At 54.5% G+C, this 25,783-nt stretch overlaps 2 protein-coding genes across 2 annotated transcripts; one reads left to right on the forward strand and one right to left on the reverse strand.

Moving 5' to 3' along the window:
• Positions 1 to 38: 38 nt before the first annotated feature.
• CIAO1 (cytosolic iron-sulfur assembly component 1) lies at positions 39 to 2,421 on the forward strand. The gene is made up of 7 exons (XM_052805484.1): positions 39 to 226; positions 605 to 753; positions 837 to 948; positions 1,115 to 1,203; positions 1,393 to 1,594; positions 1,699 to 1,786; positions 1,878 to 2,421. The coding sequence occupies exons 1-7, from the start codon at positions 88 to 90 to the stop codon at positions 2,116 to 2,118; spliced, it is 1,020 nt and encodes a 339-aa protein (XP_052661444.1). The 5' UTR covers positions 39 to 87; the 3' UTR covers positions 2,119 to 2,421.
• A 346-nt stretch (positions 2,422 to 2,767) lies between these two features.
• On the reverse strand, positions 2,768 to 25,672 carry SNRNP200 (small nuclear ribonucleoprotein U5 subunit 200). The gene is made up of 45 exons (XM_052805483.1): positions 25,519 to 25,672; positions 24,738 to 24,901; positions 24,140 to 24,311; positions 23,668 to 23,860; positions 22,125 to 22,180; positions 21,411 to 21,509; positions 20,952 to 21,104; positions 20,394 to 20,493; positions 20,068 to 20,204; positions 19,092 to 19,175; positions 18,689 to 18,862; positions 17,075 to 17,212; positions 16,776 to 16,931; positions 16,264 to 16,434; positions 15,813 to 16,006; positions 15,086 to 15,209; positions 14,546 to 14,695; positions 14,250 to 14,360; positions 13,547 to 13,678; positions 12,981 to 13,169; positions 12,239 to 12,436; positions 11,586 to 11,738; positions 11,379 to 11,459; positions 10,978 to 11,061; positions 10,112 to 10,218; positions 9,762 to 9,880; positions 9,339 to 9,493; positions 8,987 to 9,176; positions 8,594 to 8,767; positions 7,812 to 7,972; positions 7,308 to 7,535; positions 6,778 to 6,969; positions 6,518 to 6,696; positions 6,173 to 6,324; positions 5,762 to 5,870; positions 5,455 to 5,563; positions 5,071 to 5,260; positions 4,765 to 4,929; positions 4,402 to 4,523; positions 4,124 to 4,267; positions 3,855 to 4,031; positions 3,607 to 3,767; positions 3,430 to 3,511; positions 3,244 to 3,336; positions 2,768 to 3,126 (listed from the first exon to the last, which is right to left on the reverse strand). Exons 1-45 carry the CDS (start codon positions 25,561 to 25,563, stop codon positions 2,983 to 2,985), a joined length of 6,411 nt encoding a protein of 2,136 aa, XP_052661443.1. The 5' UTR covers positions 25,564 to 25,672; the 3' UTR covers positions 2,768 to 2,982.
• Positions 25,673 to 25,783: the final 111 nt, after the last annotated feature.

Genomic DNA, 25,783 nt, shown 5'->3' on the forward strand with positions numbered 1-25,783 from the left:
CCCCCTCCGCCACCGCCCCGCTTCCGGTTGAGCGGCGCTTCCGCTTCCGGCGCGCTGACGTCACGCCGCGCCGCCGGCAGCGTCGCCATGAAGGAAGCCTTGGAGCTGCTGTGCCGCGTACCGGCGCATCCCGACTCCCGCTGCTGGTTCCTGGCCTGGAGCCCCGGCGGAGGGCTGCTGGCCTCCTGCGGCGGCGACCGGCTCGTCCGGCTCTGGGGAAGGGAAGGTGGGCGGCGGCGGCGGCGGGCCGGGGGGTGGGCGGGGCGAGGCGGGGGGGCGGGGGCGGAGGGGCGGTGAGGGGGCGGGGCCAGAGAGGCTGTGGTAAGGGGCGGGGCTAGAAGGGAGGGGCTGCGGTGAAGGGGCGGGATCAGAGAGAGGATGTAGTGGGGGCGGGGCTACGGTGAAGGGGCGGGATCAGAGAGAGGATGTGGTGAGGGGGCGTGGCTAGAAGGGGCTGTAGTGAGGGACAGAAAGGCTGTAAGGGAGGGGCTGTGGTGAGGGGGCGGGGCTAGAGGGCGGTGTGGGAGGGGCAGCTTGCAGGCAGGGGCGGGGCTTGGGGCGGGGCCTGTCCCCCGCCGGTGGGCAGCAGGGTTGTTGCCCCCAGGGCCGGGCTGGTCCTGCCGGGCGGTGCTGGGCGAGGGGCACCAGCGCACGGTGCGCAGGGTGGCCTGGTCCCCCTGCGGCTCCTACCTGGCCTCCGCCAGCTTCGACGCCACCACCTGCATCTGGAAGAAGCAAGAGGATGGCTTTGAGGTGAGACCCCCCCACACCCCGTCCGGCCCCCGATCCCCCTCCCCGTACCCCCCCCACTCCTCCCCTCTCCTCTCCCTCCCCAGTGCGTCACCACCCTGGAGGGGCACGAGAACGAGGTGAAGTCGGTGGCCTGGGCTCCCTCCGGCACCCTGCTCGCCACCTGCAGCCGAGACAAGAGCGTCTGGGTCTGGGAAGGTGAGGGGAGAGCGGGGGGACGGGGGGGAGCAGCCCTCCCCCCGGGCACCACAAGGGACAAGGCGGGGGGGACAATGGAGGGGCCTGAGGCGGGACGTGGCTGAGCCAAAGCTGACCCCCAGCCCCAGCCTCCCCTCCTCTCACTGTAACAGTTTTCTCGCTGCAGTGGATGAGGAGGAGGAGTACGAGTGCGTCAGCGTCCTCAACTCCCACACGCAGGACGTCAAGCACGTGGTTTGGCACCCCAACCAGGAGGTAAGAACTGCGCCTGGCCAGGGCGACCCCAGTTTCCACCCCAGACCCTACCCCAGTGCTGGGAACGGGCCTGGAAAGCGGCAACCTCGTCCCGTTCTGGCTCCACCAACCTCAAACCACGGGTGAAGGGCAGCTTCACGGGTGCAGGCAGCTGCCTGGCGCCTGGTTCATTCCTCTGCCCTCCCTCAGCTGTTGGCCTCGGCCAGCTACGATGACACGGTGAAGCTGTACCACGAAGAGGAGGACGACTGGGTGTGCTGCGCCACGCTGGAGGGACACGAGTCGACGGTGTGGAGCGTAGCCTTCGACCGCAGCGGCGAGCGCTTGGCTTCCTGCAGCGACGACAAGACGGTGCGCATCTGGCGCCAGTACAAGCCGGGCAACGAGGAAGGTGAGGCTCCGAGCCCGTCTTACATGCCACAGTGCTTGGAGCTGCGCGTAACCGGCTGGGGAAAAGAGCGGGCAGGGAGCCAAAGTTATTCTCTTGCTTTCCAGGGGTGGCTTGCAGCGGCACCGACCCCACCTGGAAGTGCGTCTGCAACCTCTCTGGCTACCACACCAGGACTATCTACGACGTGGCCTGGTGAGTGGAGGGAGGCGGTGGCGGAGCCGCCCGGCTCCCATTTCTCCCGGCGGCAGCGTGGGTGACCCGCCTGGCGCTGTCTCCGCTCTAGGTGCCACCTCACCGGGGCGCTGGCGACGGCCTGCGGCGACGACGCCATCCGAGTCTTCGAGGAGAGCGCGTCCTCCGACCCGCAGCAGCCCACCTTCGGCCTCGCCGCTCACGTTCCCCGGGCGCACTCGCAGGACGTTAACTGCGTGGCCTGGAACCCGAAGGAGCCGGGCTTGCTGGCCTCCTGCAGCGATGACGGCGAGATCGCCTTCTGGAAGTACCAGCGCCCCGAACTTTGCTGAGACGTTCAATTCTCTTGCGTGTTGTCTCCCCTACCCAGCAGCGGGACCCTTCGGCGCTGCCGCCGGCACCCAGCCCCATGCCGGTGCGGAAAGCAGGGCAGGGAAGAGGGTGACCAATCTCTTCTGCCTCACGGGCTGGACTTCTGCATGCCCAGGACCATGGGGGTCCCACCAGCCTCCCCGGGGATGCACATGGGAGCACGGTGCCTTTGCCGGGATCTGGCTGGCTTTCAGAGACGGGGCAGGACTTGCTCCCCGCTCCTTCTGCCCCACGCTCAATAAATCTGTGCTCTCCTGGCCAAAGCCTCCGGCTCTTCCTTTTGGTGCCGTCACTGGTGCAGCCGGCACCCTCGGGGTGTAGGTGCTCCCCCAGGAGCTGCACGAGGTGGCAGAGGAGGACAGGCCTGCCAGGGAGCTGGTTTTACACCTCATGGTGAAGCACAGCCCCAGGGAAAGCATTTAGGTCTGCTGGCGCCGGCATAGTGCTCCCAGAAACGGCTACTAAGCTAACTCTGCCTTAATTAGTTCTGCTAATGAACTTTTTTGAGCCCCACAGTGAAGGCACAGAGCTACTCGGTGAGTAGCCTCAGGGTCATGCCCGTTCCCTCCTCCCCTTTCCCCCCCAGACCCAGCAATGCAGAGGGCAAGATGGATCTCAAGATTTATTCCAGCTGCCACAGTTACGCTTCTGCGTGCAGCTCCTGTCTAAAAAACACTGTACAAAACATCACCACCTTAAAAAAACAAAACAAAACAGGAAAATACACAGAATCCACAAAAAGGGAGGCGACACAAAGCGCTACCACGGCTGGGGTTTGGTGCCTGAACTACTGGGGGATCCTCACTGGGCCCTGCGGCCCCACGTTAGTCGGAGTCGCTGTCGCTTTCCGCCTCCTTCACGTCCACGCTGAACTTGTACTCCTGGTCGCAGCCCATGTAGGCGTCGCTCATGAAATACAGCGTGTAGTTGTGCGTCCCCGTAGCCGGGGCCACAAAATCCAGCTTCACCTACGCAGCGAGGAAGAGCAGCTGTTGGGGTGGCAGCGGGCAGACCGGGCACCCGTCCAGCACACTCAAACCACGTCCTTTTGGGTGCCGGCCGCCCCTCTGCCCGGTCCCCCTCACCTTGGCTTTCTGCTGCAGCGTCAACCGCTTGATGGAGATGAGGCTGTTGGATTTGGAGTCGCCGATCACCACCCACCAACCTTCCTCACGTTTCTGCCGGAGAGGTAAGAGTTAATGGGCTGGGGGCAGTGGGGGACAATCCCCCCATACTTTTGCCACCCCAGTGTCACCAGGTTCGGCACATACCTGTGGGAAAAGGGGAGCGATGACGGGCCCGGTGACCTCCTCTTCACGCTCCAGCTGCACCAGCACCACCACGGGCCCACCGCTGCGGCAAGAGAACCGAGACCCGAGGGTCAGGGCATCCCCCCCACCAGTGCCGGCACAGCAACTGGGGGACCGCGCCACCCCTCCCCGCCTCACCTGCGGATGCTTTCCTTCTCCACCACCTCGTAGGAGAGCTCGATGTTGGGGTAACGGTTACAGAAGCGGGCAACGTCTGCGATCTGGGCATCCGAGAGCTGCAGCAGGGCGTTCCGGTCCTCATCCTCCATCTCCATGATGTCGAAGACGCTCTCCACCCCCTGCAAGGAAAAAGTTTTCAGCCCTGCGCTTACCCGGGGCTCCTCAGTGGGCGAGGGCAGGACCACAGCGCTTCCCCCCGGCTTTACCTTGTCGGTGCAGCGCTTGATGTGCTCAGAGGTGAAGTGAGGCAGCTGCTTGAGGTAAGAATCCTTCGACCACATGGCCTGCGTCACCATCTGCGCCAGCTCCATGGCAGCCAGCGCAGGGCTGAGCCAGCCGTTGCTGGACAGCACGTCCACGCAGGCCTGGATCAGCCGGATCGCCTGGATGTGAGGGGACAGGGACAGGTCAGACCACGGTGACACAACGCAGTGACACAGGCAAGGCGGGCAGGTTCCCACCCACCCCGTCGTACCTTGCTGAGGATTTCCTCGGTGTCTGACTGCAGCTCGGCGCTCAGCTGCATGCGCGACAAGTGAGCCTGCAGCAGGAGGTTGGTCTTGACGTGGGGATCGTTGAATTTGGGGTTGGTCAGCTTGTGGGGAACTTTTTGGGCCAGCTACGGGGAGAAATGATAAACCCATCAGTGCTTCAGCCCTACAGAGCCAAAAACGCGGGCAGCTTCCTTCCCCCGACCCTGCAGGAACCCACGTCCGTCCCCTCCGACCCCAGATCTGACGCGCTGCCGCTCACCTGCCGCAGCAGGTTGTCCTCATGGTGCCTGATGGGGATGTTCTCGTACTCTGCAGCGTTGGAGATGATTTCAATCAGCCCTCGCACCTTCGTCTTGGCGTTGAGGGACATGCTGAAGAGCTCTGGGAAAGTCAGAGAGGTAGAGGGGTCAGGGGAAACGAGACAGCATTACGCCCCACGGTACAAGAGACACCTTCAGGCAGACAACACACAGCCTCATGCTAAAGGACAGTTTTACACACCCGACCACACGGCACCTTCTCTCCATCGCCTGTGGCACAGGGAGCGACGCAGAGAGTGGACAGAGAGCAGGAGCGCCAGCGAGCACTTGCATGCGGTACCTGCCCCTCGCAGAGCCCTTACCGATGGTGGTGTAGTTGATGTAGTAATAAGCGGCAATCATCCCCAGGTTCAGTGGAGCCACGTCCATCTCGTCCTCGATGCTGATGCACTTGGACTGCTCCAGGTCACTGAGGGTCTGTTCCACCAGCTCAGAGAGGTGATCCGAGAGATGCCTGTGGGACACACCTGCGGGTACAGCAGCATTGCGGTGGGCTCAGAAACTCCCCAGGACAGAGAGAAGCTGCTCTTGTGAAAGCAGAGCCCACAGGCAGAGGATCCCCAATATCCTCCAACCCTGTATCCACCAGTGCAGACCCCTCTGCTCACCTTGCAGGTTGTAGTAGTTTGGATTCTGCGTCATCCTGCGATACAGGAACGTCCAAGTGAGGTAGTCCACCGCATCCTGCTTGTTTTCGATGGTCTTGGTGACAATCTCGGCGTTGAAGTGATCGTGCATGCAGTGGTCCAAGTGCGACTCCACTGGCAGGGGCTCATAGAGGAATTTCTTGAAGAAATCCTACGGCGGGGCAGGAGTAGAGGGAAGGGGTAAATAAACCCCAGCACCTCCAAAATCTGGGAGCACCTCCCAATCAGCAGGGCTCCGAGTGAGGGTTATACATCCAGCCTGCCCAAAGCTGGGAGAAGAAATCCACTCCCCAAGCAGGAGACAGACATTCACAGGCCAGAAACAGTGCCCTGCTTCTCACCCACCTTCTTGGATCCCTGGCACATGATGACACAACGGCCCTCGTCGTCCTGCAGCGGACGATTAGCGTGGCCCACCATCTGCAGCACGTCATAGATGGGGTAATCCACGTACCTGGGACACGGAGAGAGAGTTAACGAAGCTCCACGGAAAGCTACCACCACTCTCCCGCAATTCCCAGCCTCTGCCTGGACAGGGATGAAGCCCTTTGGGATTAGGGCCTCGTTCCTCCATGCTCAGCACAGCCTGAACTAGCAGGGTAGACGCCGAGGGAAGCCACGGCCGGTCTCGCCCGCAGCGCAACACACTCACGCGTGGATCTTGCCGTTGTAGTACTGCGTGTCCATGATGATCACCAGGTGAGCGGCGATGTTCATACCCCAGCAGAGGCTGCGGGAGGCAACCATCACCTGAACCGCCCCTGAAAGGTGTGCAGGGAGAGCAGTCAGCCCGTGGGCAGAGCACGTCTCCGGGTCACAGAAATTCGGGGCGGGGAGAAAGATCTGGGGGTTCTGTGCTTGAGTAGATCGGTCTCAGCATACAGGGAGGTCCAGGAAAGATGTTGAAGTTTAAGATTGCAGCCTTTTTGGACCCGGGAGACACAGAAGTGACACGAGGCTTGGGCAAGCTGTTGCCTCCAGTCCAAAGACTGTGAGCAGTGCCAAGCTCCGGGGAAAACGGTTTATGGTTGGAAGTGGTGTGTTCCCATCCCACCCTGCTCACCGGAGCTGAAAAGCTGCTCCACCACTCGCCGTTCCATGGCGGTCAGCCCCTCGTGCAGGTAGCCCACCCCGTTCACGAGCGTCTCCTTCAGGGTGTTGTCGTTCAGCTTGTCCAGGTACGGTACCAGATCCTTCTCCGCACAGTGCAGGAACCTGCCCAAGAAAGGGAGTAAAGAGACCGCTGCCAGGCCCAACAAGCCTGTCCCTCCCCGATACCACAGCAGATGCTTGAGTGACATCTAACAAGACCATTTTCCATCACTAGTTCTCCCTCAGCCCAGCCAAACAGCCCAAAAACTTGCTCCTACCTCAATCAGAGGAGGGACACGGGCCACAGCACGATTACCTTTGCCTCTGGACATCCGAAGCGCACGTGGTGAGGATGTTGATGGCTGTGAGCCGCGTCTGCTTGCGGGACGGGACGAAGACGATGACTGGCTTTTTGGGCGAGTGCTTCATGATGGCATGGTAGACAGGCTTGGCCATGGAGAGCAGGCGAGTCTGCGTGTGGCTGATGTTGAAGCCCTACAGAGGAAGAGGAGCAGGCAGTGACACTGTCTGGAGACCAGGCAGAAGCGAAAGGAGACGAGGTTGCCCAAACCCTACCTGAATGTGCAGCTCCAGGGGCACGGGGCGGACGTTGGGGTGGAAGTTGAAGGTGGAAGTGGCGCTGCAGCCCAGCCAGTGAGCCACGTCCTTGGCGTTGGACAGGGACGAGCTAAGGGCCACGATGCGGATGGGTCGCTCGATTTGGGAGGAGATGTAGCGCATGCGAGAGCAGATGACCTCCAGCACCGGCTGCAAGCGGGAGAGGGCAGGTTATAGCAGGAACAGGAGGGGAACGCTGACCTCTCCGCACTGCGGCCGCCTCTCCTGGCTGAGCTCCAGCCACTTCAGCCCAAGCACTCTCACCCATGGAGACGCCAGGGGATACCACTCCTGAGCTTCCCCAAGGATATGGCCCTCCTATCCCAGCCCATCCTGCAGCCTGGGGAAACTCCCAGCAGGAGAAGCTGACCTCGGACCAGATATTAGGAGTGAGCAACCATCCACCCCACAGCGGGTCTACTACCAAGACCAACGTGATGACGAGCATCGCTCAAACAAGTAGCTGCCTCCTCCCCTCCCAGACGCACCCCATTTTCGCCCCCAATGAGATGCACTTCGTCCACGATGAAGAGGTTGACGTTCTGGACGTTCTTGCGCTGCTTCCAGCGTCGCGAGAGGATGTCCCATTTCTCAGGGGTGCTGATGATGATGTTCCCTTTGCCCAGCAGCTTCAGGTCGGTGCTGGTCTCCCCCGTCAGCAAGACCACCTTCTTATTGAGACGCTCCTGGAACTTTTCGTACCAGTCCAAGAAGACCTGCCAAAAATGCAAGGGATGCTGCTGTTAACCTCAAATTAGAACAAATCCTACCAAATCCCTAGAGACACACATATGCACACACCGACATCAGCAGGTCGGCAGTGGGGCGGTGTCTCTTTGCTCCCTCAGAGAGACCACAATTAATCAAAAGACTCTGGAGTCATCCTGAGGGACGTGACAGCAAAGAAGGGATGAGGAAAAGTGAAACAGGAGATGAGGAAGCTAATCTAAGCTGGGGTAAGGCTCCAGTTCCCTGCAGGATGCCGGGCTTACCTGCTCTGCCAGGGCCTCCATGGGGGTGATGTACACGCAGCGTCCCTCCGAGTTCTGGAGCAACATCCTCAGGATGGCAAATTCAGCACAAATGGTCTTTCCGCTTCCCGTGGGGGCACCCACAAACACATTGTCATCACTGTTATAAACCGTGTTAAACACTGGGGACAGACAGACAACACAGAAGAGAGCAGTTTAAGGAAAATCTGCATGGATTTCTATCAAAGCTCTAGAAACAGGCAGGGAAAACACAGCCCAGACCCAGCCCGCGCAAGGTGGAGCTACAGGAAAGGCTGTTTTAAGAGTTTTAGCCCAGGATCCACCAAGCAAAACAGGTTCTAGTCTGTCACAGTAGCTCGTAAGTGTGAATTCCCCACTCAGGCAGAGAAACACAGACAGGGCAGCTTTGGTTTGCTCACAACTCCACCCATACAAGCAGCACAGATGCAGAAATTTGGGGCCAGCCGGCTGAGTGAACCTGAGCCACGGTGTTAGCACAGACATGGCTTCCAGGAGCAAACCTGCTGCTCTCAGACAGCCCCGGACTACCTGCTTGATGTACTTGAGGAATATATCAAAGATACTCTGGCCCATGGAGAAAGACTTCAAGCCATCAAACCTCTAAGGCTCAAGAAGGTAGAGGGGATACACTATTTGCTACAGAAGTTCCTCACATTATACGAATAAACCCCACAAAACCAAGGCTATGGGACTGTGAACACCAAAGGGGCCAGGACTCGCCGAGGGGCAGTTTGGAGGAGGTGAGCAGAGGCAATACCCACCCTGAGTCTGGATAGGGTTGAAGAAAGGGAACTTGTCCTGGTAGAGGCTCTCGAAGGCGCTGTTTCGCAGAGCCGACACAGGCAGCGGCTGCAGATCCAGCAGCTCAGTCGGAGGAGGGTACTTCTCAGGGAGGATCAGGTGGCGGAAGGAAACAGGCAGCTGGGTCTCACAGGCTGTCAGACACATGAAAAAACATCTTCAATCTCCGAAAGCACTCCAACGGTTTCATCTCCGAGATCCCTTTGCCAATGCGATCCCCAGCCCTGCTGTTACTTGGATGTCAGAAGTCTTTCCCCCAACACAGCACTAGGAGAGGGACCTAGGCGCCCTCTGACACCCTAGGGAGAAGCGCTGCTGTATAACCAAGGTGCTCCTGAAAGAATGAGACTTACAGAGCCAGCGGTCAGAGACCACTCGGATGAAGTACTGTGGGGGCAGCGGCTCAAACACGGGCACGAAGAAGGTGACGAGGTGCTCGTCCTGCGCGTACTTGGCTTTCAGCAGGAAGTACTCGTGGTGCAGGATCACTTCGCTGTCCACATCCTCCACCAGGATCCAGAAAGCTTCGGATGAACCATGTACCTGAGCAAGGGCAGCTGTTACCTTTGTATCAGAGTCCAGATCCCCCCGCTTCCAGACCTCCAAGAGCTAAACACCAGCCCTCCCACAGAAATCCTGCCCCAGAAGTGCCCTCCTCCTCCCAGCATGGTATTTAGCCTGATGCTATTTAGCTGCACAACTCACCTTTTCATCCCACTGGAAGTCAGGGGCAATGGTGAGCTCTACTTTCAGGGTGGAGCGGGTAATGGGCTGCAAGTGGACCGAGAGCTCCAGCTTTGGAAACAGATGAACGTATTTGTGGATGGTCTTGCCCATCTTGGGCATTCGGATCAGTTCCCCTGCAACAGGAAGGCACTGCCGTCAGGACAGACAGATAACAGCGTGACCAACAGCTCCCAAACTGAACAGTATTCGCTATCAGCAATCCAAGCAGCCAGAAGGTGCCAGGGCAAAGCCTCTGCCCTCCTCAGGCTGTAACAAGACCCTCACCAGTCCTGCTCCTTCTATCAGATAGGAACAAGGCCCCCAGACTCTGGGTCAAAACACAGCAGAGGAGAACAAAGAGGCAGACACCTCTCCCTGCCACACTTGCCCGTGTCTGCGTACCTATTTCGTTATGGTTCAAGTCATAGAGCCGTTCAAACGGGAAATTCTTCTTCTCGATTTTCTTCACCACTTCTTCAGGCAGTTTCTTGAACTGGCGCAAAGGGCACATGGACTGCCACCTGCCGAGGACACCGCAGGGTGAGACAAGCAAAGAAACAGAGACGAAGCCTTCAGAGCACCAGGCTCTCTGTGCTGCCGAAGACCAGCCCTCGGCCAGACACACGCGGCAGCTCCTTTACACCCCGACAGGCGCAAGCACTCTCCTTCCCAAATGCTGCAGACCTAGCCAGGCTATGCTGAAGGATCTCATCCAGCCTGCAATCAGAAAATACCTCCGGGATCTCACTTACATTCGTTTGTCAATCATCTTGCAGAGGTTAAGAGTCTTGTCAGTGAGCTGGGCCCAGCCACGGTTCAGGACGATCTCAAAGATGGCACGCATCAGCCGCCCAGCAGACTGGGGGAACAGAGAGCAGCTCTCAGAGCTTGGCTGCGATCATCACATTTAACTCTTCCTTCCTTTCTACCCATTTTCCTGCCCAGCCACAAGGTGATAGAATGGTTTGGGTTGGAGGGGATCTTCTAAAGATCATCTAGTCCAACCCCCCTGCCACGTGCAGGGCCATCTTTCACTAGATCAGGTTGCTCTGAGCCAGATCCAACCTGGCTTTAAACACTTCCAGGGATGGGGCATCCACAGCTTCTCTGGGCAACCTGGTCCAGTGTCTCACCACCCTCATCGTAAAAAAATTCTTCTGTATATCCAACCTAAAACTACCCTCTTTCAGTTTAAAACCATTATCCCTTGTCCCATCACTACAGATGCTGGTAAAAAGTCTTTCCCCATCTTTCTTATAAGTCCCCTTTCAGTATTGAATCATACTTAAAAGGTCCTTCATCCCAAACACCTACAGGTGGAGCAATTGCTCGATTCCCAGCCTTGGGAACTTGGCCTTTGTGGTAGAAGAATAAGGCTACACTGTAGTCCTCTAGCACTGAATTATTTTGATTACCAATTGGAGACTCCAATGAAGATCTAATTCCCATCCCGATAGGAGTTAGACCTTCTCACCACTCACAGCTCTAGTTATTCTCAGTGATCTATGACCACAAACCCCATTTCCGAGGCACAAATAGTTGTCTGAGACTGAGACATGGCTGGACTGCACACACCTAAATGGAAACAGAGAGGCCCCAGCCACGTTTCCTCACTCACCTGGGTAACGTACACCATGTCTGCCATGAGAGCAAATCCTTCCAGCTTCAGTTGGGAGATGAAGGCCTGGAGGAGCACGTTGATCTGGGGAAGCAGAACAGAGAGGCTCTCAGTGTCCTCTGCATCATCAGCACCTGACCCTGGTGGGCTTTGACGCATGGCAGGACAGAAGTGATCAACAGGGACTGACTGTCCTACGCCGCAGGACAGCAAGCTCAACCAGAGACAAGAAGCACCTGCAGCTCTTTGAGGATCTCTGACACAGTCCAGGATGTCCCACAGAGGGAAGAGAAAAGAAATCCTCCCCAGAGCGGCATTTACCATGACAGCTCTCCCACAACGATCACTGCTCCCCACAAGACAGGTGGAGAAGTCCCCTCGAAGGGGCAGGCAGGGCTCACCTTGGCACTGGGCTCCTCTATGCTCTCCTTCACTGGGATGGGAACTCGCTCCAGCAACTTTTGAAGCTCGAGCTTCTCCTCCTACAGAAAACCAAAGCAGAAGAGATGAGAACGGTCCCTCACAGCGCTAGCTCTGCACCTTCCCCTGCAGCATCAAGACCAATGCCTCAGGGCTGTCTCACTTGGGACGGGTGTCTGGCTCCATACCTCCCTCACGGTGATATTCCTGAACTCCGAGGACAGCGAGAAGACCCGAAACAGCTCAATTTCACTCAGGGTGGGTTTCAAGAGCTGATTGTAAGTTTGCATCGTCTCATTGGTGATGTAGTAGTGGCTGGCAATGCGGCCCAGCTCTGTCACCTGCCACAAGGACAACAGCCAGAGTGAAGCAGCAAAGACACCTGACTGTTCATAGCACAGACAGAAGGTGCTGAACGGGAACTAGGTTGCAGCAGGGGAGATGTCTCCAGAGAAGCTAAGCATAAACCCTCAGGCTACAAATCACCCAGGAAAGCTGCTTTTTACCTAGCACACAATTCCATACATCACAGCCTCCTCTTTCTCATCTTGCTGCCTCTGAAGCAATGAAAATGCAACGGGAATGTGAATTTGCTTAGGAGGCAGCAGCAAACACACAACAGTGACAGACCGAGGGTCAGATTTTACACCAGCACTCTCTGTGCCAGCAAACGGCTCCCCGGAATCACAGACATGCACAACACCGGGTCTGAATGATGCGGCATCATTCCCTGGGATCTGTATTTAATCAGGGAGGTGCCTCTTGCACACTTTCACTCAGCCAGAGGATGCTCCTGTCCAGCTCTGCTTGGTCACAGCACCTTTCCCAGGTCCCATCTCACCTGGAAGTTCCCCGTCTTCTTGTCGTACTTCACCAGGTTGTTCTTGTCCAACATGAGGGCTGCGGTGTGAACCAGATCCAGGCGGCGCTGGTCCAGCAGCGGATCCCCCTTCAGATCATCGTGGGATATCCCGTAGAGAGTGGGGGAGCGCAGCATTCGGATGTACAGGTAGGTATAGCCCAGCCAATTCACTGCATCCTGAAGAAACACCAACACACCGTAAGAGCTGACGAACACGCCTCACGGCAAGCAAGGGTGATGCTCCGGCTTGGAGTCCAGCGCTCCCAGCACTAGCGTAGGACACAGTAGGCTGAGCCCAGCTGAATCCAGACAGGTCAACATTAAACCAGAGCTTGGAAGCCCAGCAGTGCCATACGCAACTCTTCTCCACTACCAGAAAAAGATTTAAGGAATTAAAACCCAAAAAACGCCACCTCCACATGCAGACTTTTCCCCAGCATCCTTCTCCATGTGGAGAGCTCTGTCTGCTCTGAATTACAGAAGCATCTACCCACTCACCTGACACACCAGCCGGCCTTACAGGAAGGTAGTTCTCATGGCTGCCCTTCTGAATCTTAAAAATTTGCTCCCTGGGCAGCAAAGGTTGCAAATATCTTTGCTCCCGTACAACGATGGCATCTTTCCCCAACAGTGATCATCCTTTGGCCCCTGCAATTCCCACCAGCTCTCTGGGTGCAACAAAGGGCACGCGTACACAGGGAAAGCAAAGATTCACACTCGCCTTTGCGTTCTGGACATTGCCGAGCACAGTCTCTGCATTCAGCATGTCTGGGAGCTTCGACACCATCTGACTTTCAATGGGGAGCTGCTGGTTGAGCAGAGACAGGTAATACTGCAGCTCACCGTGGGATGTGATGAGGATCCCCTCTCCTTTGGTATCGTACTGAGGCCTCCCAGCACGCCCCAGCATCTAAGAAATGAGAAGGTGACGTCAGCAAAACGTAAAAGCTTTTAGCTTGGCAATTTCTCCTTGCTGCCATGTCCTGGGGCTTTACTGCCAGATTGCTCAATCTGCTGTTACTTCTAGCTGGCAGGAGACACAGAAATATCTCAGATGTGTCTGGGCAAGATACTGGGAGAGGAATCATTTGTCCTCTTCTCCTACTGATCTGCTTCTCCTCTGCCCTCGCAGCAGGGCTGTTCCCAGAACAGCTGAGACAGTCTGACAGTAGAAAACAGGGAGTGACTACACTGAGAAAATACAAAAGCAGACGTCGAATGTGCCTCAGCGGGAAAGGAAAAATCCTGCCCTGGGTCCCGGCAGCATCTTTGTTACCAGAACTTCACCTGCAGGATGTCCAGAGCACCCAGCTCGGTCCAGCGCCCTTTCTCGGGGCTGTACACCTGCGTCCCCTTGATGATGACGGTGTGAGCAGGGAGGTTCACACCCCAGGCCAGTGTGGCTGTGGAGACCAGCACCTGCAGGAGCAAAACAGCAATCAAAACCAGGTAGAAGCATCTTCCTAGGGAAAAAAAAGTATCTAAAATGCTGGTCCTGACATTTGAGACACACACAAAAGGGACAAAGTCTGAGAACTGTGACTGTCTCGACAGCTCAGCAGAGGAAGCTCAGATAAACAGCAAGATCTTTGCCCATATTTCCCAGCTCACTGCATGACCCTGAGAAAATCCTCTGCCTTCCATTTATAATGCAGCCAGGAAATCGCTTGGATGGGGTTTTTCCAAAATGGCAACTTTGGGGAAGATGGCCTGCTCTGGGACAGACCTCTAACTTTAAATGCTCAGCTAGGCCCAGGGGAGAAGTTCTTGCCCTCTCCGCTCCTGGCCGTGTGCTTTTAGTTTCTATTCTTTACACGAAAATCAAGACTGCCTTCATCAGGCACCAGCTTCAGTAGAGCAGGATGGGAGTTGGCTACGCTTCATCCTCTTGATTTTGCCCAAAGGGCTATTGGAAAACACGACTCAATCGTTTCTTGTGAAGTACCTACCCCAAACAAATGTGCAACTCCTCCTGGGAAGTGAGGCTCACCTGAATGTGCTTGTCAGCAAACAGATCCTCCACCAGTGTCCGGTCCACTCGCGTCATCCCGGCATGGTGAATGGCAAAGCCGTAAGGAAGGAGGTCCTTCAGCTCCAGGTTCTGCAGCAGAAACACAACCAGCTCTAGGTTTTCCACCCGAGCCAAGTAACACCAGGGAGAAAAGAAGCAACAGAAGGTAGTGCATATCCTAGAGGAAAGACTGCGGAACTCCACAAAACTGGCAGCATCTTTGTAGCTGTGCTCCTGCTATCGCTGCGTCGGAACAGCCCTGGCCGGGCAGTTACCTTGCACTGCTCAGCTTCGGTCCTCAGGACCTCGGTGGAGGCTGAGCCCTCCCGCAAGAAGAGGCCCAGGGTATCTTTCTCCAGGCACATGTCCCTGATGGCCCGGGCAGTCTTCCCAGTCTCCTTCCTGGAGTGCACGAACACCAGCACCTGTTAAACAAGCAGATGGTACCATTGCTGAGAGAGAAATCATCATGGTCGCAGCTAGCAAAGATGCTTGACTCAGCCTGCTCCTGGTGTTCAGGGTGGGAAGAGATCTAGAATTAGTCCAGATGCCCTGTGAACCATGCACAGAGCTCCTGATTTAATAGGGTAGCATCACAAAACCTCCTTCATCCTAAAAGGACAGGTCATATATTAATCAGACAGCTGGCACAGAGAGAAAACCTGTGTTCCTTCCTCTCTTGGCAACGACCACCCAAGCCTACCCTCTTCTCCACTGCAGTGTTTCTGCAGCAACAGCAGCTCGAAAGAGTCTCACCAGCAACAGACAAGCACGAGGATTAAGTGTGTCAGGAACAATAAAATAAAGTATCAAACCTGGTTCTTTCCAGCATGCTCCATAATCTTCTCATAAACAATCTCATTCATTATCTGGAAGCGTTTGATTGCTTTCTTTTCTGTAATACCCACATAGGTCTGCTCTAGGGGCACTGGTCGGAAGCTATAATGAAAAAAAACCCCAAGTCCATAAAAGAGCAGAAGAATGGAGAAATCCTGCTACAAAGGTCCTGTCAAAAGGCATCCTGTATTTACTGCTACCAAGTTCAATATACCTCCTTTGTGCCTCAATTTAGTCAGAGATTTGATGGCTCCAGTTCTGCCCAGTTAGATTAAACAGTAGGGGACAGTAACATGTATTCCTGTTTCCTGGAATCCATTTGCTACGCACACACTCAGGGAGCAAAAATGGTGTTTCAGGAACTGCCATAATCCTATTTTAGGCTTCCTTCAAACGGCTTCTGCAGCACACAGGTACAGCAGAGTTTATCTGCCTTCTCTAAAGCATCTTCTTGCAAGTATGACATTGCAGGAAGCCTAGCACACATTCTGAGGCTGTATTTAACTGCTTCAGTCCTGAACCTGCATTTACCAGCACATCTAAGAGCAAACAAATGCTTGTCGAAGTAGGCTGAAGGCCCGGTGAGACTCTGGCTCCATCTGACAGATAAACACTTAACTGCCTCCACAGGACGCAGGTCTTTCCCAGCTCTCAACAGCTACCCACCATCTGACCGTAAAGATCTCTCCCAGCTTTCCATGGTACCTGTTATCAAAATAGAACAAGCCTTTGGCCGGGTCCACTCTCAGGAACGTAGCCACGTCCTCGTAGTTGGGGAGGGTGGCACTCAAGCCAACGAGCCTCACGTCCTCCTGAGTCATCTCGATGTTGCGGATGGCTCTGGCTACCAAAGACTCCAGGACAGGACCTCGGTCATCATGCAGTAGGTGTATCTCATCCTAAAGAAAGGAAACAGGAACAGAGTTATTCCCACTCCAAACCCGCTCTATTTACCCGGTTTTGTTCTGGTTTCTTAGCTTGTGTGGACTGAAGCACACTCATCCCACAGCTCAAACGCCCAGTCTCTCCACAACCAAGCACCAGAGACATCTTCAACCGCTAACGCACGTTCAGGAACCGCAACACCGAAAGACCCAGCGCCCGTCATTGCCCCCCTCCTCCACACCAGGGCTTTGCGGGCACCGGCGCTGCTCACCAGGATGACCAGCCGCACCAGCTGGGTATAGGTGCGTTCTCCTCCCTTGCGGGTGATGATGTCCCACTTCTCCGGGGTACAGACGATGATCTGGGTAGCGCTGATTTCCTCCTTGCACAGCTGGTGATCCCCCGTCAACTCAGCCACGTTGATGCCATAAGTCGCCAGGCGCTAGGAGGAAGCCCACAGGCGGTTAAGATGGATAAAGGTGCGTTCCTGGGGGCAGCATTAGAGCAGCGCAGCCCTGAGACGCTCGCAGACAGTTTCATACTTGTCCCGCTACAGCACTGGAAGAAATGCGCAGATTTCATACCCCACACCGACATCCAAAGCCTAGTGAATGCAGACTACACAAACAGAGATTAAAGGCACAACCCAAACTCATCCTCTCCCGACAAGCTTCTGCCAGAGCTTATAACTTTCTGTAAGCATAATATAAGGAAGCCACCGCAATAAAGCTCATCCTCCCTAACCTACAGTTCAAGCAGGAGCAGGACCAAACCTCTCCTTACCTTCCCAAAGCTGCCCACCATCTCCTGCACCAAGGACCTCATGGGCGCGATGTAGATAATCTTGAAATCATCCACGTTGATGGTTCCGTCGATATTAATGTGTTTCCCTATTTCTCGCAACATGCACATGAGGGCCACGTTTGTCTTCCCAGCACCCTAGAACGCAAGCAGAACCAGTCCCATCAAATTTGTGCCCTCTCCAGGGTAAAAGTTCACCCACAGCAGCCAGCCTTTTCTGCCCAAGCAGGTCATCCTTCTGGATTCCCCATCACAGAGGACCCGAACAACAGGATCCTTACCGTGGGAGCACACAGCAGCAAGTTCTCATCCGACTCCAGTGCAGCACGGTACAGTTTGCTCTGAATACGGTTCAGTGTTTTAAATCCCTCGAATCCAGCCTGGGCATATTTGGGCAACTTTTCCACAGAAACCAATTGCTGAAAAGTGAAAACATCAAGCTCAATGCCTTTGTTTCAGTACCTCACAGGCTGCAGGGCATATGTGAGACCTCAGAGACACCCTGAGGAGTATCAGGGTCATGTTGTCTCCAGATGGCCAGAAGAGAAGCCCCATGCCCAGGAATTGTGCAGCAGGTTAGGAAGAGATCAAAGGAGGCTCACTAGCTGGCCCACGCGCTCCAAGGAGTACAAGTTATAGCTGCTGCGCCATCAGAAAAGCAAATCCCCGCTATGTTCTCATGATGGGACAGATCAGACCACATTTCCCCTGCCAGCGCTGATCAAAAGAGGCAATTTATCACAAGGCATGTGATGAATCAGTCAGATCTTTGGCCCACACTGCACATCACAGCAAGGAGGGAGCAAAAGCAGAGGCAGAGCCAGGGGCTCAGGAAAGCAGCTAAACAGAGCATGGGAGCCCTGAGACAGAAACCACCAACACTCGAGAAGTGAGAAACTAGAATTCAGGAACTCTCTTCAGACATGTGAAACCTCTTAGCTTAAAATAACGGTTCTTCAAGAAATCTGAGAGGGCTTCACAGCCACATCAAAGCCTGCTGAGTCCCAGGAAGTATGTCACGATATAAGCAACAACTCACAGAATGGTAGAATAGTTTGGGTTGGAGAAGACCTGTAAAGGTCATCTAGTCCAACCCCCGCCACGAGCAAGGACATCTTCAACCAGATCAGGTTGCTCAGAGCCCCATCCAGCCTGACCTGGAATGTTTCCAGGGATGGGGCAGCTACCACCTCTCTGGGCAACCTGTGCCAGTGTTTCACCACCCTCATTGTAAGAAATGTCTTTCTTATACCTAGTCTGAATCTGCCCTCTTTTAGTTTAAAACCATTACCCCTTGTCCTATCACAACAGGCCCTGCTAAAAAGTCTGTCCCCATCTCTCTTATAAGCCTCCTTTAAGTACTGGAAGGCCGCAATAAGGTCTCCCCAGAGCTGGTATGGATACTGGGAGTTGCCCTGACCCAGGTGCAGGACCTTGCACTTGGCCTCGCTGAACCTCCTGAGGTTCACATGGGCCCACTCCTTGAGCTTGTCCAGGTCCCTCGGGATGGCATCCCTTCCCTCTAGCAAATCAACCGCCCCACTCAGCTTGGTGTCATCTCCAAACTTGCTGAGGGTGCACTCGATCCCAGTATGTCATTGATGAAGATATTAAACAGTACTGGTCCCAGTACGGACCCCCGAGGAACACCACCCCTCACCGATCTCCATCCGGACATCGAGCCGTTGACCACTACTCTCTGGATGCGACCATCCAGCCAATTCCTCATCCACTGAACAGTCCATCCATCAAATCCATCTCTCTCCAATTTAGAGAGAAGGATGTCGGGGGGGACCCCGTCAAAGGCCTCACAGAAGTCCAGATAGATGACGTCAGTCATCTCATCACTCAACACACCTAATGCTAAATAAGGGGGAACAAAGCAGGTCACCTACCTCTTCGGAGCCAAAAGGCTTCGGCTTCAGGGCAGGCACGTGCACCTCCTCGTAGCCCTTGCGCTGTCTGCGGAAGGAGCCATCGGGGAGCTGGCATCGCTTGTTGGCCATGAAGTGACTACCTTGGGCAAACACCAGATCCTCCAAGTCCAGCACCTGCCGGGGAGCCAGTGCCTGGGAACACCAACAGGAAAGGGGCAAGGATTAGAGAACAACCCTCTCCTGCCATTTTCACTCTGGGACCAAAGGAAAAGCAACTGCATCCAACTGGCAAGTGCCTCTTTAGCACATTAGGGGCTTATTTGTGGTGTCTTCCTGCCCATGCCGCTTCAAGCACTCTTTTTGCACTTACTGGGGATGCTCGTCAGAAGGGCTAGGAATAGATGACTTTAAAGAGTTTTACCTCTCCTCCTTGGTCCAGATCCATGGTCTCCAAGTCAGTATCCATCCGGGACTGACGAACACGTTCCCGGCGAGAGCGTTCCTCCTGTGGGAACAGATGAGAATTCAGCCCCAGGGAAAAGTTGCCGAGCCTCCTCTGCGGACTGCCAGGCTCTCCTGTCACACATGGCTTCGCACCCTGCGAGTCTGTGCAACCAGAGCACCAGGAGCCGTGATTTCTTCCGAGCACAGGCATTCACGTAACCGGAGACAATAATTTTTGGCAGTAGAAACCACTGCCCCCAAGGCCAGGATGTAAACCTGCCTTCCAGGAGAGCAGATGAAAGGAAGCAGGGAGTGAAGACACACGAACGTGCAGTGCCTCAGCAAAAGTCCAGCCAGCTGCATGCCAGCAGCGCTCCTCAAACACAGAGACGCCAAACTGGCCCCTCACATCAACATTACCAGGTTTTTTTTCTAGCAACAAAGCAGGAATATGGTATTAATTCCCCAAAAAACAACCCCCAAATCAGTCACGGAACTGCTATCACCCAAAGGCCAAGCAGAGCTAATCCTGCATGCCAATAAACCCGTTGAGTGTCACATTCCAACCCCAGGTAATGAGGAGCTAATCAGAGGTGACCAGGGTGTTTTATTGTGGTGAGCCTCACATCAAGGAGGCCCGGAGGTGAAATGGTGCTGTTACAAGACAGTTAACACCAGTATTAAAATGCGAAACTTGCAGATATTGACATTTTCCTGGAAAAGCGGACATCCGAGCGACTCAAAAATAAGAAGTGGTAAATATATTGTCCTCTCAGCTGAGTCTCAGCCGTCACGTAAGCAACATTTCCTATGGTTTCAAGATCCCAGCTGAGTCAGCAGACTCCTCTCTCACAAACAGCAACCAAAACATATAGCCCAACGATGACCACAGATGGCAGCAAGGTTCCCACAATTTCTCCTCTCGTCCTGCCCGAGGTTCCCTCTAGCCTTACCCGGATAAGATCCTCCTTCTCTGTCTCATGCAGCTGATACAAGAACTTTGACAGCTCAGGATCTGCTTCCATCTTCCCCATTATCCTTTCTTTTTCAGCTTCACTTTGTGCACTGGCCAGCAAAGTGCAGTACAGGACTGATGAAAGAAAAATTAAAGGATAGCAGGTGGGCCTAAGGGTTGAACCAAAAGAAGCTAGCAAAGAACAAGGGCCCAAGCTTCACAAAGCAACACCGATGGCAGTTAAAAAGCCTCGGGTTGTGCTAGAATCACGTCAGAACACCAGGGAAACAACAAAGTGGGATGGTTAAAGCGAACGCCACTCACTCATCATCCGGTGCTGTCGCAGGACTTTAATGAAGTCGAAGGTGTTAAAGCCCAGGAGCAGAACAAGCTGGTTCTCACATTCCCGGTCATCGCTTGCAGTCTGGAAGAAGAAACGAGGAATGACCGGTTACCTCTGCGTCCCACAGAACAAGAATCCCTGCTTCGCACTGAACTGAACTCAGGTGGAGCTAAACAGCAGCTACGCCCAAGACTAGGTACCCGATTCGGACTGCAGATAAAAATCCCATCCTCTCTGACTCCCCTTCTTCCCCAGCGAGTTGCGATGCCCAGAGCACACAAGCATCAGCACCAAAATTAGCAGGGAAACAGACCCTGACAAAAACCCAACCATCTTTCCCTTAGAAGAAGGTTTCTGTGAATTAAGACTAAGCCCAGCCTAGTCCAGCACTTATCTATCTTCCCGGCAAACATGCCACATCCACAATTGCATTTCATTTGAAGAAACATAGGTAATGAGTTGTTGGGGCAAATTCCTGTTTTCCAGACTGAGAGGTATGCTGAGACTGCTGCAGTCCTGCAGATCAGGTGGCCACTGACCTTCAGGATCTCCAGCACTTCATCTGCCTTCTTCTGGGAAACAATGGCATCATCGTAGAAGCGGCTCAGCTGCCGCTGGAGCCAAAAGGCGTCGATGTCTCGAGGATGCAGATCCTTCTTCTTCGAACTCATCAGCTCACCCGAAGCCACAAGCTTAAGAAAATCCCACAAAAACGTTATTTTCCTGCGAGAGGAAAGCAGGCACACAACCTTTGTGTTGTGGAGCGAGCATTTGGGGCCTCTCTCTACCCCGGCAGAGGAGCTGAGAACCAGCAGATGCAACTGTGCAGCTGCCAGACCTGTTAATTTTATTAACGTTCATTTTGGCCTCCATCAGACAACAGCTTCAAGGCTCCTCTCCACCCACAAACAACCTTAACTCCATCCATAGACCAACAGGATCCCCGACCCTCCTCCAGACGACCCCGAACCACGTTTCACGTGTTCCTCGTGACTCACGTTGGCCGAGAGGGTGCAACGGACAACGGCTTCGTCTCCCTCCATGTCATCGTCGGACGCCTCATCACGCACTTCGCCATAAATGTCCTCATCACCTTCCTGTTGAAAGGAGAGTTCCAGTAAACGGCTTTTGCAGACATCAAAAGAGAAGCTTTTCCTCAACAGAAATTATTAATCTGGCAACTCATTCCTGAGGGGAAGCAGCCTGCCTTGTGCTTTTAACAGGAACATCATGCTGTTGTTCAGGTGAAGGACCATGTGATAAGATTATTTCTACTCTCTACAGAGAAGTCTTGCCAGCGACTCCTCCAACAATCTCGTATTTGTCTCTCTTATCATTCTCTCAGCCTCTTCCAAAAAACAATCTCAGGGAGTGTTTCTATGAAACACTTCCAACCAGCGCATTTGAATTTCTCTCTTCCTCCCGATCTGTCAAGTTTCCCCACAAGATCTAAATATCACCATCTGTTTTCCATCATACTGACTCATGATAAGCCTTGGATTAGCAGGATAATCAACAAATCCTCCCCAAGCCAGGAAGCGACATCTAAAATAATCCGGCTTTTCCTTCCTGGCAGAGACATCCCAGCCCAAGCTAATGCCCACTTCCCAACATGACCGAATAAAACGGGACAAACGCGGTCCCTGCGATGCGGCTCGGAGTGAGGGGACAGCGCAGAGACTCCACTGACACCCTGCAGCCTCATCTCGTACCTCCTCATCAGACTCGAACTGCACGTTCACCCCGTATGTCTCATCAATATTGTCATCTGCAAGGGAGAGCGCAGTTAGTTCATCAGAAAATCTGGGCACCACACGCAAGGTTCACAGATCCACATACCCGCCCACACCTCTGCTCATCCAAAAGATGAAAAGAACGTGGTTTGGGGGCTTGAAAACTGTCCAAACGTTTTTCTGGCTTCTCTGTGCGCACGCTACCTACCCCAGAGTAAGGCTGGGTTTGGCACCACGTGGTGATGCATTTCTTCCCCCTCTCTGGGCTGATCTACGAACTCGGGAAGTCTCGCTAGGCCTTAGCATAAGTGTAATGAGCCGGGCAGTTAAGCGTCCCTTGACCATACCAGGAACTCTTGCATGGCTAAGACAGGGAGCTGCACTGACTCTCCCAAGGACTCCTGTTGCCTGGCAGAGGTTGGGGACGGGAGTAGGAATAATCAGTCATTTCCTGACAACCTTGGGACATATCTCTGTCCTCTCCTGACAGCCCTGGAGCCTTCCTTATCTAAACTGTAACTCACGTGAAACGGTACCAGCGCTACTGGAAACCCAGTAATTTCCTGATGACTAAAGCCAATCATCTCCCAAATCTATAAGCAGCGGTACTAAGTGAGACCCTTTGGGCTCTCCTGGACTGCAGCAGGCTGTGACCAGCAGCTCCCTCTGAGCGGGACGCCTCTGGGAGCTCACAAACTTTCCGGTTTGTGAAAATCAGAGGTCTGTCGCCAAAAGCCGACACGACCTGGGCTGATTCTCTCCGCTCCTTGAGGCCCAACCCTTCGCACGTCGAGAAAGACGCCAAAGCATTTAACATGAATATTTTCACTGAACTCGAGGGGAAATTTTTAACAGGTATACCTCTTTTACTCGCACATATGTATATCTCTTTGTGTCTTCATGCATGTGTGAGCACTGACCGGAATATTCTATAGCAAGTATATTACAAATATTGCTTTTCAAATCTATACAAAAGTTACTGCTGTGAACTTTATTCAGCTGTGAATGAATCTCAGGCTGCTATTATACTCATAATCCCTTTAAATATAAACCATTGACCAAGTCTGGAACTAGGAGTCGATCCAGCCGCACCTAGACTCTGACAGGAGTTCAGAAAGCAAGGGGGTCTTCTCTGAACCTCGTGACTCAACAGGAGGGTCTCGCTTACCCTTTTTACATTCCCGATCTCTGTACCAATCACGATAAATCAATTCTAACCCCATTTTCCTTTGTATGTTTCTCTCTCAACCTTTTGCATCGTCAGTTTCATAGTTTTAGTTTGATTCTAACTTAATTTTCCTTTGTATGTTTCATCCATGTATTAAGTAAGAGCGTGAACCTTGCCATCGAATTCTGTGAAGTCGCGCTTTTATATACATTCCTGTTAAATCATTTTTGTTAATACCCTTGACAGTGATTCTTTAAGCGGTCCAAACCACTCCATTTCGTGACACACCAGTAACCTGCCTTTCTGCCAGCCCCGTCCCTGAAGCTGCAGCCCATGACAACGCCTCTCCCATACCCATGTTCTGGATTTCCTTGTCTCCACCGTAATCCGTGATCTTCTTCCCCAGGTTCACCAGCACGTGGTAGCGGGTATCATCGGTCTGTCCCAGCAGCAGGTCGATCTCCTTCCGCCTCTCCTTATCGCGCAGCTTCTCATTCTTCAGTACCGCCAGAACTTCGTCGGCGGCTCCGCAGAGGATGTCGCGTGGCTGCAAAAGGAATAACGCATCACACGGAGCAGAAATTTGCTACGTGAAGGGTACGGGGTTGGTCCCTCCTATTTCTGTACCCTTGTATAGGCACTGAGAGGCCAACCCCAGAACAAAGGCACCACTGCAACATCTCCGAGCCCAAAAGCCAGCACCGACAGAGCAAATCCATCCCATGGGATTACCGGGAAGGATTAAAACATCCAAGGGCCGGATCTTACAGGCTTTGAATCCTTAGCCGGAGCAGGAACACCCGCCCTGAGGCCTCCCCGTCCTCACCTGGTCCCCAAGAGCCGCCTGAATGAAGCTCAGCAACACCTCGTAGGTCTCGCGGGTCTCCTTGGTCTTGGGTTTGTAGATGATGCCCACCATCTCGTCGATGCCCTCGGAGAGCAGGGTGTAGCCCTTCATCTTGTTGATGTCGTGCCTGTCCTCGTCACGCTTCCTTCTCCTGGAAAGGGGCAGGGAGGAGAGCGCCTGGGTCAGCCCCGTGCCGGAGCCCTGCTCCTGCTATTTCAAGTACGGCTAGTCTCTTTTATTTGAAAAACAAAGGAGAAAAGTAGATGTATTTTAATTTTTCACTTCAATTTTAGTTTCTTGACATGGAACAAGCGACTCCAAATGAAGAAAATAATGCCTCTGTATCTTCCAGGCTGGCGGTTTTCGGTCTGCAGCCCTGTGCTCACGCCACCAAAACATTTTCCTCTAGAAAACATCCCCAACACCATTGAATTCTACCCTTTTTGTACACCTAAACCAAATCAAGGCTACATTATTCAAAGACGAGAATGAAAAATTAACTGCCCTGAGTATTTTTCACTCAAATACAGTTCTGGGCCAGGGCTCTGCGGCCCCTCGGCTCTGAGCTCACACTCACTTTGCTCGTCTCTCCTCCTGCATCTGGGGTTTGGTTCTCTGGGCCTTGTCCCCCATGCGGGTCCCTTCCAGTTTGCCCACCAAGGACAGGACCTCTCCCGTCGGCTCATCCCGCCGAGTCCGGTCGATCAGCGAGCGGTCGGCTTGGAGGACGAGGTTGGAATTCTGGGAGAAAACAAGAACAGGAGCTGATGGGGGCCGGGAAGGAGCTAACGTGGGTCTCGCCGTGGGTCCCATCGGGGCCGGGGAGAGGGGCCAGTCCCATCCGGGACTCACGGCAGGTCTGCTAACCGCCACCCGCACACCGTTTCTTGTAACACAACGCTCTCCGCATTGCTCGAGGCACAAATAATCTGGGTTTAATTAACCGGGGTGTTATTTAACCCCCCCGCACCACCACCAGGCGCGGGTTTAGACTTTAAACTGGGACTGAGCCACTCGGCCCCATCAGGGCCCATCACTCCTCGCCCGGGTGCTCTGTTACTTCTCGGTGCCCGGAAAATTCCGCTTTAAGGGGGAAAAGGTCCGGAAAAAAAAACTTAAAAGGGGGTTTTAGTCCCCAGAAAAGCTCCCCCCCCCGGTCCCGGTAAAGGGCCGTTACACGGAGCTCTCCTCAGGCAGACCGCTCTCACGGGAAGAGCCGGGGCCGCCACGGACCCGGGGGTGGGTTTAATGGCACCTCCTGGGTTAACGGCACCGGGGAAAGGGAGAGCACCGGAGAGATCCCGGTACCGGGCCGCTGAGGCGAGGGAAGCCCAAGGGCCTTCGGGGGCCGCACTCACCGCCTTGTACTCGTACTGCAGGCTCCGAGCGGTCACGTCCGCCATGGCACCGCCGGGCTGGAGGCCGCACCGCCGCCGTGCACCGGATCAGGCCGCGGAACGGAACTTCCGGGGCAAGCGGAAGCGGGTCCCGGTCTCTGCCGTGGGGGCGCGACCCGGAAGCGCTTCCTCTCGGAGGGGAGCCCCTCCCATCATGCCCCACCGGAGAGGCGGTGACGCTCCGCCGGCCTCCCACTCTGATTGGCTGACGGTGCCTCGCTCGGCT

The sequence above is a fragment of the Harpia harpyja genome, chromosome 13 (genome assembly GCF_026419915.1).
Source record: "Harpia harpyja isolate bHarHar1 chromosome 13, bHarHar1 primary haplotype, whole genome shotgun sequence".
NCBI classification, from domain to species: Eukaryota; Metazoa; Chordata; class Aves; order Accipitriformes; family Accipitridae; genus Harpia; species Harpia harpyja.